Source organism: Cyclopterus lumpus, chromosome 3, assembly GCF_009769545.1.
Source record: "Cyclopterus lumpus isolate fCycLum1 chromosome 3, fCycLum1.pri, whole genome shotgun sequence".
NCBI classification, from domain to species: Eukaryota; Metazoa; Chordata; class Actinopteri; order Perciformes; family Cyclopteridae; genus Cyclopterus; species Cyclopterus lumpus.
In genome coordinates this window covers 27,947,591-27,961,102 of record NC_046968.1, presented here as the reverse complement: position 1 = coordinate 27,961,102, position 13,512 = coordinate 27,947,591, and the positions used below count along the sequence as shown (strand labels likewise).

The 13,512-nt window shown below is 44.9% G+C and overlaps 1 protein-coding gene across 1 annotated transcript; it reads left to right on the top strand.

Moving 5' to 3' along the window:
• Positions 1-866: 866 nt before the first annotated feature.
• Positions 867-12,871, top strand: LOC117725336 (zinc finger protein 408-like). Its single transcript, XM_034525451.1, has 9 exons — positions 867-958; positions 1,566-1,836; positions 2,033-2,097; positions 2,938-3,128; positions 4,441-5,105; positions 6,519-6,728; positions 7,842-7,965; positions 9,540-9,773; positions 11,417-12,871. Exons 2-9 carry the CDS (start codon positions 1,570-1,572, stop codon positions 12,052-12,054), a joined length of 2,394 nt encoding a protein of 797 aa, XP_034381342.1. The 5' UTR covers positions 867-958; positions 1,566-1,569; the 3' UTR covers positions 12,055-12,871.
• Positions 12,872-13,512: the final 641 nt, after the last annotated feature.

The following is a 13,512-nucleotide window of genomic DNA, read 5'->3' as shown; positions in this document are numbered from 1 at the left end:
CACGACCACCTGAGGATGTAACTTATAGAATTCACAGGCAACAGACACGTCTTTCACCTCTCAGAGTGGGAATAATACAAAATGATGGTAAGTTGTATTTGCCCAGCAGCGTGCGCTCCGCCAGTGTTCCCTGGTGACAGAATTTTAAGGATCCTCTGCACCTACACCCTCCAAACACACACACACACACACACACACAACAAATCTTTGTAACCTAAAAGATACCCGCTAAGTGCTTCCTGCTGTGAGAAAATGGTCTTTGGTCACATTACAGCAAATTAGAAACACCAACGTTGTTGTATCGGTGGCCCCTGAATCTCATGAACATGAACCCTTGAAAATATATACAAGGGAAAAAAAGTTACACAAATAACTGCATGAAAGGATAAATAAAGTGTACGTGAGAAGGCTGTTGGATTTTAACAATCTAAAATTAATTAAATTGCCTATATATTTTTTCAACTTCCACTTTCAGATTGTTGCTGTACAAGTCGTTTTTCTTCTTCTTAATTTTACATCCCTTTTATAAATGTCTAGTCTTTTAATTTCAAAATTAAATAAAGATAGCAATAATTGCAGGTACTTTTCAACACATGTATAAATAAATAAACATGTGAGTAAAAAATCAAACAATTTAAATTGAGTTCATATATGTGGCTTTTATTAATAACAGCCGTGTTTGTCCGTGACCGTTTTGCGGAACCAAACGACACCGCGACGCTGTTTCCGGTGGGACCGCAAAACGCGACGGGCGGACTTCCGCCGGTGCCTCTTTTTCTCGCTGGATAACGAGGATCTTTCCCTGAGTTCACGTCGGAATAATTAAAGTGGTGCGACAACAACAATAATCAACACCCCCCCCCCCCACCCCCCCGCAAAAAAAAACAGCCGGCACGTCGGAAGCATGTAACGCGGTTGCCGTGGTTACTGTCGCACCGGAAGCCGTCCGTTGGCTTTGGTAAGTCTTAAAACACACGAAGCGCGTGGCGTCCGTCCATGTTGGCCACCCATGCAGTTTCCCTGCGTTCGCGAGGGAAACCCCTTTTATTTGCATTTGATTTAAATATAAAGCACATAAATATGTAGGTTAGATGTCACTCATTGTAAATCTTACATTATATATATCTATTTATAGATATATGTATATATATGTGTGTGCGTATATGTGTGTATATATATATGTACTGTATGTGTATATATATATATATATATATTAATATGTGTATGTATATATTAATATATATATATTTATACATATATGGGTGTATATATGTATATATATATGCATACATACACACATTATTTATATATATATATATGTGTGTATATGTGAAATTAAAAGTTGATAATTTCAACAAATAACAAATTAACTAATATATAGGGAGCTTATTTTTAATTTTTAGATTGTCATTCTTGTGCATGCATGTTATCACGTGATACAGAGCTGTCCTTCTACACATTTAATTGTGTAACCTGTTTTTCTAGCCCTTTAAATGTCTTGGGGTCCTCGTGTTTCGTCTTCCTTCTGCCTCCAACCCGCTTCGTGGTGTTCTTCCTCCCTTCAGGTCGATGGCCGCTCTCGATCCCCGCGTCCCGGCCGCTCTGGCCTCGTTCCTCTCCGCGACGCTTCCTCGCGGCTTCGCCGTGGGCCCCTCGAGGCTCTGCGGGGGCAGAATGGGGCTGTGGTGGGTGGGCCGCTCGCTGGAGGCCGGGTCCCTGCTGGGGAGGGAGGGGGACACGGAGTGGGCCCCCGAGGGTCACCCCGAGCCGGTGACCCCAGACCCTGAACCCAAGAAGAACCCGGAATCCGAAACTTGTCCGACAGACGCAGAGAAGGTAAATTGAAACATAAAACATATCAATATTCAATACCATTTTCTATAAATTTTTTCATTAAAATGCATATTTTGTCATTAAAACTTGAGGCTTCGTAACCTGGACTGTAACCGCCCCTATATAAAGGTGGCCGTCGGCCGTCAGCCAATCACTGTGGACATGAAACATGACATCATCCTTCTCTGGTGCTCTGCAGGCGCTGATGGAGATGATGGCAGCGAGAGAAGACGAAGCTTCACTCCAACGAGGCGTCTGGATCAAGTAGGTTCACTCACGGAGGCAAATCAACACACGGATTGGTCTTTCAACTGGTCCTGAATCAGTCTCAGTGTAATCCTGGTCCTCTGTAGACCTGCAGAGAGCAGACGGTCTGGTTCTATAGAGTTCTTCTTAAAGCTCCTCATCGGAGTCAACGGGTCGGATTCTGGTGAAACCAAATGACGTCACGCAGGTTCACCAGAACCTCCTTCAGCTCAGACTCCAGCAGAGACCAGTCCACCGTGGACTAGACCCAGATCCAGCAGAGACCAGTCCACCGTGGACTAGACCCAGATCCAGCAGAGACCAGTCCACCGCTGCTGTAAAATGAGAGGTTTTCTCCAGGGACCCTGGTGCTCAGAGACACTACCACTTTAGTCCACAGGGGGCGACAGAACCATCACTACCACTTTAGTCCACAGGGGGCGACAGAACCATCACTACCACTTTAGTCCACAGGGGGCACCAGAACCAACACTACCACTTTAGTCCACAGGGGGCACCAGAACCAACACTACCACTTTAGTCCACAGGGGGCACCAGAACCATCACTACCACTTTAGTCCACAGGGGGCACCAGAACCAACACTACCACTTTAGTCCACAGGGGGCACCAGAACCAACACTACCACTTTAGTCCACAGGGGGCACCAGAACCAACACTACCACTTTAGTCCACAGGGGGCGACAGAACCAACACAATTAAAGTTCCTGCTTCAAAAGGCAAAATACAGCATAATGGATTTATTAAAATCTTGGACTGATTAAACACGTGCACCACTTGTACACTCAGATTAATTCCTCTCATTTGCCCCCCCCCACCCCCCCCTCCCCCAACCACAGATTTGCCTGCCGGGTGCGCAGCAGAGCCCAGCAGAACGTGTCTGCGCAGTGCGCCTGTGGAGAGTCGTGCGCGTCCTCGTGCGGTGACGCTCGTCTGCGTGTGCGTCGGGACATCCGGCCGGGAACGGAGCTGCTGCTGTACGGAAGCGACGCCGCGGGGGGAGGTCCAACAGAGGACACCAGACACACAGGTGATTGACAGCTGGCTCTCAACCCGTCAGCCAATGAGATTCATTCATGAGGTCTTTGAAGTCTCAGAGGATTAATTCAGTTATTATTGCGATTTGGTTTTCATTTTGTCGCTTTTGGGTTTCAAAATCTGTTTTGCGGTTTTTATTATTAGAACAATTTAATAAATATAATACATTTTCAAGCATCTCCAAAAGTTTCACAAAAAAAAAAAAAAAAGTTTAAGTCAAAGTTTCACAGATTTCTTCGTCACGTGACTGTTCGTCTCGCGAATCAAACGTTACTTCAAAGCTGCGCTGAGGAGCTCAGAATTTAATGTTTTTTACAGAATCTGTTTACATTAAAAGGTTGTTTTTAGGGGCGAGATTATAAATACGGAAGAAAGACGCATTTTAATTTAAATTTAACCTAAATGTGTGATTACTAATTTGTAAAATAATCTTATTCTCTCACATTTATTTAGTAAATAATGCCGATCTGTAAACCCCATCATATAATTATTGCAGTGTGTGGCTCCAGAATGACTTCATGTTCACTGACTCTCCACCGGGTGGAGCTAGAGGGACGTTAACTCCAGTGGAACTAACTCGACCCCCCAAAAGACCTCATTCACCACCCGGTGGTCCAACAGCCTCAGTCACAGTGGAAGGAAGAAATAATAATAATAACAATAATAATGTATCCTTTATTGGGTAAATTCTTCTCTGCATTGACCCATCCTCAGTTATTAAGGAGTGAAGCACCCGGGGAGCAACTGGGGGTTCAGTGTGTTGCTTATGGGGAGAGTGGGGATCGAACCGGGTACCTAAAAATTAAAGTTCACTCCGTGGAAACAATATTTAGCTGCAGAACAGTCAAAATATGAGTTTACTTGATGTTTTACTTGATGTTACACGAGAATTCATTGATTATTAAAGTTAATACAAGCTTTACTGCACGTATTTAACAGACACAGTTACTGTGTTGCATTTTTATATTCTTGTTGAGCAGAAAGATGCATTTATTTTAATTTTTTTTAAAGATTGTTTTGGATGAACCGTTGAATTGTTTAATCTAATCAAAAAAATTTAAAAAAGAGGAATAAAAAGGAAAAGGAAATAATTTTCAAATAAATGTAAAAAGAGTCAAAAACACAGAAAATATTTAGTTCACGAAGATGTCAAACCTAGAAAATTAACAAGTCTTAACGTTTTTAGAAGCTGGTTGCCGATAATCTTTTGCTGTTTATGCGTAAAAAGTGACTTCCATAATGAATCGATTTATAATTAACTAACTAATTCCTCGCCGCTTCACTGTCATTTTCTCTGTGGGCAGATATCGAGGTGAAGCACGGAACAAACATTTCTATCGTTCAGGAGACGGCGGAGGAAGAAGAGGAAGAAGAGGAGGAAGAGGAAGAAGAAGAGGAGGAGGAAGAGCGACACAGATGCACAAAGAGGGATCGTCCAACCGACCCCCGGAGGAACCGGAGGGCCAAGAAACCGCGGCACGGCGTCCCGGCTGCTGACAGACAGACAGACTGTGAACCCAAAGACACACAGGGGGCCCTGGGGGGCCACGGGGGCCCCTCCGGGTCGACCCCCGTCCGCTGCAGCTCCCGCCTGGCGGCTAAACCGCGACGCGTTCACCGGCCGACGGGCCGCGGGAAACGAGCGCCCGCCTGCCCCGACCCGACGGAGGCCGCCGCCACCGGCACCACCGCCGCCACCACCGCCACCGCCACCGCCGCCGTGTGTCTCACAGAGGAGGCGGCGGCCTCCTTGAAGATCTCGGGGCCCGACGACGAGAAGGCGGCGGCGGCGCTTTCGTGGGAGCCGGAAATCAGAGAGCGGCGGTTCAGATGCTCCAGCTGCGGGAAGAAGTTCTACCAGATTGGACACCTGAAGAAACACCAGTTCAGCCACACGGAGGAGAAACCCTTCAGCTGCAAGGAGTGCGGGAAGAACTACACCTCCGCAGAAAGCTTCAGAGCCCATCAGGTACGCGGCTGTGGAACCTCGGTCCCTCCCTTCTCCAGGCCAAAAGGATATTTATTTTATTGATATCCGCGCGTTCGATATCATGTTTTCCTTTTTTATTGCTCAACCCCGCTCCACAGAGCGGATCAAGACTCACTTTGCTTTAATCCGCGAGGCAATTAAAACGTTTAACTTTTTAGTTGAGGGCTGCACGGTGGTGTAGCGGCTAGCACTGTCGCCTCACAGCAAGAGGACCGCGGGTTCAATTCCCGGTCGGAGCGGTCCTTCTGTGTGGAGTTTGCATGTTCTCCCCGTGGCAGCGTGGGTTCTCTCCGGGCTCTCCGGCTTCCTCCCACAGTCCAAAGACATGCTGCAGGTTAATTGATCTCTAAATGTCCCATAGGTGTGAATGTGAGAGTGAATGGTTGTATGTCCCTACATGTGCCCTCGATGGACTGGCGGCCTGTCCAGGGTGTCCCCTGCCTTCGCCCTATGTCAGCTGGGATAGGCTCCAGCGCCCCTGCGACCCTAATGAGGATAAGCGGTATTGAAAATGGATGGATGGATAACTTTTTAGTTGATTCATTGGCCTTAAATTATAATTATCATTATTATAATTATGTCTTTAAAAACCTTAGTTAAAACAAAGGTTAAAATGAATCCTTTTAATCTTAGAATTCAGATCCAGATATGTATTAAACGGGACACGTGACGGTTATAAATCAACTCGAGGCTACAAAACATCGTAACCACGACGACGGACGCTTCTTATAGAGTGTTGTGTTTGTAAGCGTCTCTTCATGAAGCATATTTAAAGTCAGTCCAAACCAATTCTACCAGAGAGAGAGAGAGTTTTGACTCGACAACAGTGTGTGTGTTGGTTTTGACTCGACAACAGTGTGTGTGTTGGTTTTGACTCCACAACAGTGTGTGTGTTGGTTTTGACTCCACAACAGTGTGTGTGTTGGTTTTGACTCGACAACAGTGTGTGTGTTGGTTTTGACTCGACAACAGTGTGTGTGTTGGTTTTGACTCCACAACAGTGTGTGTGTTGGTTTTGACTCCACAACAGTGTGTGTGTTGGTTTTGACTCCACAACAGTGTGTGTGTTGGTTTTGACTCCACAACAGTGTGTGTGTTGGTTTTGACTCGACAACAGTGTGTGTGTTGGTTTTGACTCGACAACAGTGTGTGTGTTGGTTTTGACTCGACAACAGTGTGTGTGTTGGTTTTGACTCGACAACAGTGTGTGTGTTGGTTTTGACTCCACAACAGTGTGTGTGTTGGTTTTGACTCGAGCTGAGTCATCCAGCAGGGCGGCGCTCTCCTCGTCCCGGTGAAGAGCGACAACATCAGTGAGGCATTGACACGTCTTCCTCTCTATTATAATAATAATAATAATAACAACAACAACAACGACGGTGTCGCCTGCAGATGAGTCACCGCGGCGTGCGCCCGTTCTCCTGCCCCCACTGCGAGAAGACCTACGGCATGAAGCGGGACCTCAAGGAGCACCTGGTGCTGCACACCGGGGAGAAACCCTACGTCTGCGAGCACTGCAGCAAGGCGTTCGCTCGCCGGCCGTCGCTGCGCATCCACCGCCTCCTCCACTGCAGCAGGAGGACCGCCACTCAGCCACCGAAGGTGAGGAGGCGGGATGCTGCCTCACCTGCACACACACACACACACACACACACACACACACACACACACACCCCCCAAGATCAATAACTCAACGCTGGTGTATCAGTAAATTCAATTTAAAAAAGACACATAAAGGACACGATTCAAAACCCATTAAGAGGTGAGAATGCAAATTATATATTATTATATTTAAAATAAAATAATATTAATATTTATTAAAATCTTTTAGATCAGTAAGAATTAATAAGATATGTGAATTAAAACCATTAAAATCAAATGACAAGTAAAACCAACAGTTGACCTATGAATCCAATAATAAGACATATATATATATGTTTATATATATATATTTTATTATATATATACTTTTTATTATTAATTATATATACAAGAATAAATAAGGAATATATAGGAATATAAGATAACGTAAGAGGAATTATCTATCTTAGGTCTTATGATGTATTATAGATATAATATCTATAATACATAGTACTGAAAAGAAAAATATAACATACCCAAGAATACAGTATTTAATGCAGTATTGTATGGGTGTTATAAAGTATGATAAAGTAGTAGTATATTCTTATATATATATTTGTACTGTCGTATACACAATAGAATAAATCAACGGTTTTCTAAAGGAAGAAAAGAAGACAACAACAACGCTGGATATAAAAACCTTTGTCTCCATAAATGTTTTATGAGAAAAGAAACACACAGAGTTCTGGAGAATTACACTTAATAAAATAACTCTAGCTTGTTCACTCGTGTGTGTGGTGACGCATTCCAGTTATTGCTGTTTTAATAAGAACAGAAAGCAGCGTCATTAATTCATTTTCCTCTCATGTAACCTTATTTCTGCTGAACATCTGAAGCCTTTTGAAACGGCTTCCTCGCTTCCTGCCTCCTCGCTTCCTCGGCTGCTATTTCAGACTTTTAAAACACAGATTGTGTTTCTGTCTCTGCCCCAAGTTTAAAAAACGGTCACGTAGCGTCTCTAGATTTGCATGCAGGTCTGTTTTTCTTTTCTTTTCTCCTGGAACAGCAGTTTGAACTCAAGGCATCCGAATAGAGAACTGCATTTTGATTTATTATTCTCCTTTCCGGCGGCAGGTGCAGTGCACGGTCTGCACGAAGCTGCTGGCGAACTCCGGCTCTCTGAAGAACCACATGATGCTCCACACGGGAGAGAAACCGCACGTCTGTCAGCACTGTGGGAAGTGCTTCAGTCAGAAAGGTAACGCCAGAGGCCCCGAGACTGATCCAGGAGGTGCACCGAGCAGTTAGACAGGTGTGCTCGGGCTGATAAAGCTGCTGAAGGCCGACGTGATGAATCATATGAGCTCAACTGGACCTGGAGAGTTTTTATTTGTATTTCATTTAACCATTATTTAGCAGGGGGAAATCCCATTGAGATTTTAAATGACATTGATGAAGGGGTCCTGGCCAAATGTGTTAAAGATGCATTTTCTCACCTGACCACCAGGGGGCGACTCCTCTGGTTGTATAGAAGTCTATGCTTCATGTGTTAAAGCTGCATTCTCTCTCCTGACCACCAGGGGGCGACTCCTCTGGTTGTATAGAAGTCTATGCTTCATGTGTTAAAGCTGCATTCTCTCTCCTGACCACCAGGGGGCGACTCCTCTGGTTGTATAGAAGTCTATGCTTCATGTGTTAAAGCTGCATTCTCTCTCCTGACCACCAGGGGGCGACTCCTCTGGTTGTATAGAAGTCTATGCTTCATGTGTTAAAGCTGCATTCTCTCTCCTGACCACCAGGGGGCGACTCCTCTGGTTGTATAGAAGTCTATGCTTCATGTGTTAAAGCTGCATTCTCTCTCCTGACCACCAGGGGGCGACTCCTCTGGTTGTATAGAAGTCTATGCTTCATGTGTTAAAGCTGCATTCTCTCTCCTGACCACCAGGGGGCGACTCCTCTGGTTGTATAGAAGTCTATGCTTCATGTGTTAAAGCTGCATTCTCTCTCCTGACCACCAGGGGGCGACTCCTCTGGTTGTATAGAAGACTATGCTTCATGTGTTAAAGCTGCATTCTCTCTAGTGACCACCAGGGGGCGACTCCTCTGGTTGTATAGAAGCCTATGCTTCATGTGTTAAAGCTGCATTCTCTCTCCTGACCACCAGGGGGCGACTCCTCTGGTTGTATAGAAGTCTATGCTTCATGTGTTAAAGCTGCATTCTCTCTCCTGACCACCAGGGGGTGACTCCTCTGGTTGTATAGAAGTCCATGCTTCATGTGTTAAAGCTGCATTCTCTCTCCTGACCACCAGGGGGCGACTCCTCTGGTTGTATAGAAGCCTATGCTTCATGTGTTAAAGCTGCATTCTCTCTCCTGACCACCAGGGGGCGACTCCTCTGGTTGTATAGAAGTCTATATAAATGACTCTACTTCTCTTGATGTATTCCCTCAGTAAACATTGTAAACATTAGTTTTTGGTCTCAATCTCTAGTTTCAAGTCTTCTTCAATACAGCGTGATGTTCATTTAGTCAATTATGGTAATTTAGAGTCAAACCTCAATCGTGAAACACAGAAAACAGAACGTGGGCGGACTCCACACGATTATTTATATATTCATAACGAGGTGTTCTGTGTAACTCCGGGAGGATCCCGCCTCCCGCTGTGATCAATTCCCACAATTTGTAAGTGCCAACATCAATGTAGTGAGACCCCCCCCCCCCCCCCCCCCCCCCCCCCCCCCCCACACACACACCCTCTACCTGTCTAACTGTCTCTACCTGTCTAACTGTCTCTACCTGTCTAACTGTCTCTACCTGTCTGGCGGTCTCTCAGGGAACCTGGAGTCTCACGTGAGGACCCACAACGGGGAGAAGCCGTATCCGTGCGGCGAGTGCGACCAGAGCTTCTCCCAGAAGCCGGACCTCCGGCGGCACATGTTCTCCCACACGGGCGGAGGCTTCCTCTGCAGCTACTGTGGGAAATCCCTGATGGACCCCCACAGCCTGAAGTCCCACGAGAGGCTGCACACCGGAGAGAGACCGCACCGCTGCCCCGTCTGCGGGAAAGGTGAGAATTGGAAGTGCTTTTAAATCTCTCTTCCCCCCCCTCCCCCCGCCCCTCGTTTTGGGATGCCAAATCCCCCCTCAGCCCACGGTTGTGTTCTACTAACGGTCACAAAAAGACCCCGGTGAGAGTAAACAATGAGCTATGGAGCTCCATCTTTCAATATCACGATTAGATGAATCATCATGTTTTGTGCTTTCACAATATAATGCTGACTTTTGTCCAGATTTATATATATTAATATGTATTAATTGCCAGTAGAGGGCAGTCACAGCTCTCCAGACTCCCAACGATGCACTTTTTTTGTTTTGTTTCATTCTGCTTTCAAAAAAACAAACATTTTCACGGCGCTCTCCTCTTCTGGGAGGCGGAGCTGCGATAACGGCTCCACGAATCACATTATTGAACCAAGGAATCGTCGTTTTTTTGGGTTGATGACTTAAAATACGCGCAGTAAACAATCAACGGAGTTCCCATTTGACATCAATATCGTCCGGTCTGTCACTCATATAAACATATATCAACATATAAAAACGCCACGTTTTAATCCTTTTCATTGCATTTGTTTATGTATATGTCTGAATGACGTCATCAAAGCTTTTTTGGGTCTTTTTCTCTTCTTAACTTAATAAATATTGCAGCTCAATCAAAGGAGTGAGAACTCAAATGAACGCGCCTCGGGGGAACGAGGAGAACGAGGAGAACGAGGTGGTCGTCTCCGTCAGGCTGCAGATGTTCACGCCTCCGATTACGAGGTTGAGAACTTTTGGGAGAACTTGTGTGCCGAGTTCAGAGCTTCTTTTGCATTATTGATGAACGCGTTTGAGACTCGGGACTGACTGACGGGCACAGATGGCATTTATATTTGTTTATATATATATATATTTCTTTAAAATACGATGACAGAATATTAATCGTGAACGGTTGAAGGCAATTTAACTTTATAGTAGAATATTCATGTGTTGGTTTATTTTGAACATATTTTGTGCCCTATAATGAAAACACATTGCAAACTCTGAACAGGCAACTAAATCATTTTAAACAAATTAAACAATGTACGGAGAAATTGTGGGGCGACTGTGGGTCAGTGGTTAGCATGCCCGTCCTTCAATCAAGAGGTTGGCAGTTCAATCCCTGCCCTAGTCGATGTGTCCTTGAGCAATACACTTAACCCTGCATTGCTCCCCGTAGCTGTGTCTACGGTGTATAATGTAAAGTGTCTTTGAGTATCTTGAAAAGCACTATATAAATTAAATGGATTATTATTAAATGTTTTTTAAATCCTACAACAGCACGAAATGAGGATAAATAAATAGCAATAAAGTTCTATTATATATAATATATATATATATATATATATATATAAATATATATTATATATTTATATTTATATATACATATATTGTGTATATATATATATATATTTATATATAATATATACATATATATAATATATATATATATATATATATATAATATATATATTTATATATTATATATATATAAAATATATAATATAAATATATATATATTTATATAATATATATATATGTATATAATATAAATAAAATAGAACAGAATAATGTTTTATGGATTGTATATTTTTTTAAATGTTTGCATTAAATTCTTTATTTCTTTTCTCTCAGGCTACACGTTGGCCACCAAGCTGCGGAGGCACATAAAGTCGGCCCACTTGATGGAGAAGCCCTACAGCTGCCACTGCGGCGCTTCATACACCGTCAGGCAAAGTCTGCTGAGGCACCAAGCTCAGCACCGGGCCGAGGGAGGAAGGAAGGAGGAGGAGGAGGCGGAGCAAGGACACAGAGAGGAGGCGCAGGAGGCCTCCGGTCACACGAAGCCCATCCGAGGACGACCCAAGAAGAGCTCGCTCCCTCAGGGGTTCGGAGAGAAGGAGGAGGGTCAAGTGAGGCAGAGAAGGGGAAGAGGGGAGGAGAAGGAGGCGAGGGAAGAGACGCGAGGACACGAGGAGGCGAGGGAAGAGACGCGAGGACACGAAGAGGCGAGGGAAGAGACGCAAGGACACGAGGAGGCTCCTCCGGGTGACATCCGACATGTCGTCTACGTCCACGCCGACGGCCTGACCACGGAGAGCTCGCTGCCCGCGGGGTCGGGGCAGGAGCTGGTGGAGGTGGTCATATCGGAGGGCCCGGAGCAGTGCATTGTGGTCCACGGGCAGCAGACGGTGGGGGAGCTGCTGATCTTACAGGAGGAGGCGGGCGGACTCTGCTCGGTGGCGCAGACGGTGGAGATAAACACAGTGTAGACTGGTGGCTTCCACAGGGCAGACGTTTCAGAGGCTTCAGGGTCACACGGATGTTTCAGAGGTCACACGGACGTTTCAGAGGCTTCAGGGTCACACGGATGTTTCAGAGGTCACACGGATGTTTCAGAGGTCACACGGACGTTTCAGAGGCTTCAGGGTCACACGGATGTTTCAGAGGTCACACGGATGTTTCAGAGGTCACACGGACGTTTCAGAGGTCACACGGATGTTTCAGAGGTCACACGGACGTTTCAGAGGTCACACGGATGTTTCAGAGGTCACACGGATGTTTCAGAGGTCACACGGACGTTTCAGAGGCTTCAGGGTCACACGGATGTTTCAGAGGTCACACGGATGTTTCAGAGGTCACACGGACGTTTCAGAGGCTTCAGGGTCACACGGATGTTTCAGAGGTCACACGGATGTTTCAGAGGTCACACGGACGTTTCAGAGGTCACACGGACGTTTCAGAGGTCACACGGACGTTTCAGAGGCTTCAGGGTTTTATTCGTATTGGGACCCGGTCAGCCAGACCACATGCTGAGGGCGTCCTTTTCTACTACTGACAAAAATATATATACCTGATTTTGCTGCTTAAAAATAAAAACACTTTTAAATAAAAACATTGCGGGGGAATTTCATTGTGAAGAATTTGTAAGAAAATGTGTTTAATGTGCAGCAAAAAATAAATGGTGGACTTCTATTTTGAAGGATTACCAAGAAATGTGTTCATCGCAGAATTAGCGCAGCTTTGTTAGCGGCTACTCAAAACAAGTCTAATACCGCGGGGAGGAAGAGTGAGCCGCAAAGAATTACTGTTTTGACCTTTGACTTTTATTTTGAAATGTGTATGGGAAATAAAATGTGTTGACACAGTACTGATTGCAGCCGTTCTTCAATAAAATAAGATGCCTCCTTCTGCAGGGAGGAAGCGTAAGCAGCGAAACAAATGGTGGACTTTTATTTTGAAGGATTTAGAAGAAACTAAATGTGCTTATCACAGAATTAGTGCGGCTTTGTTAGCGGACATTCTTTAATAGAACAAGTAATAACAGGGCATTGTTATTACATTCATCACTGAATAAACAAAGCGTTGTTTGCGGCTATTGAATAAAAACAAGTCTACAACTGCAGCGAAGGAAGAGTGAGAAGCAAATCAGTGGACTTTTATTGTGAAAAATGTACAAGAAAATAAATGCGTTCATCGCAGTATTAGCGGCGCTTTGTCGGCGGCCATTTTTAAACCAAACGTTTCGTGACACGTTACAGGGCGGAAGAGAATAACCGCGGGGGCTCTTATTGTGACGCCTTCACAGGAAATGAATCGCGGACAGCTGATCCCAAAAGTCTCACTGAAAAGAAAAGTTGCAACTTGGGCCTCGGAGACCGACCTCGTCTGCATCCCTTTATTATTATTATTATTATTATTATTATTATTATGATATCTCCTTCTGAACC

Excerpts from the sequence above, each read along its gene's own strand:
- LOC117725336 (XM_034525451.1), top strand. The coding sequence starts at position 1,570 with ATGGCCGCTCTCGATCCCCGCGTCCCGGCCGCTCTGGCCTCGTTCCTC. Across the intron at positions 2,098-2,937 it reads CAACGAGGCGTCTGGATCAA|ATTTGCCTGCCGGGTGCGCA; the intron begins GTAGGTTCACTC and ends CCCCAACCACAG. Across the intron at positions 5,106-6,518 it reads AAAGCTTCAGAGCCCATCAG|ATGAGTCACCGCGGCGTGCG; the intron begins GTACGCGGCTGT and ends TGTCGCCTGCAG.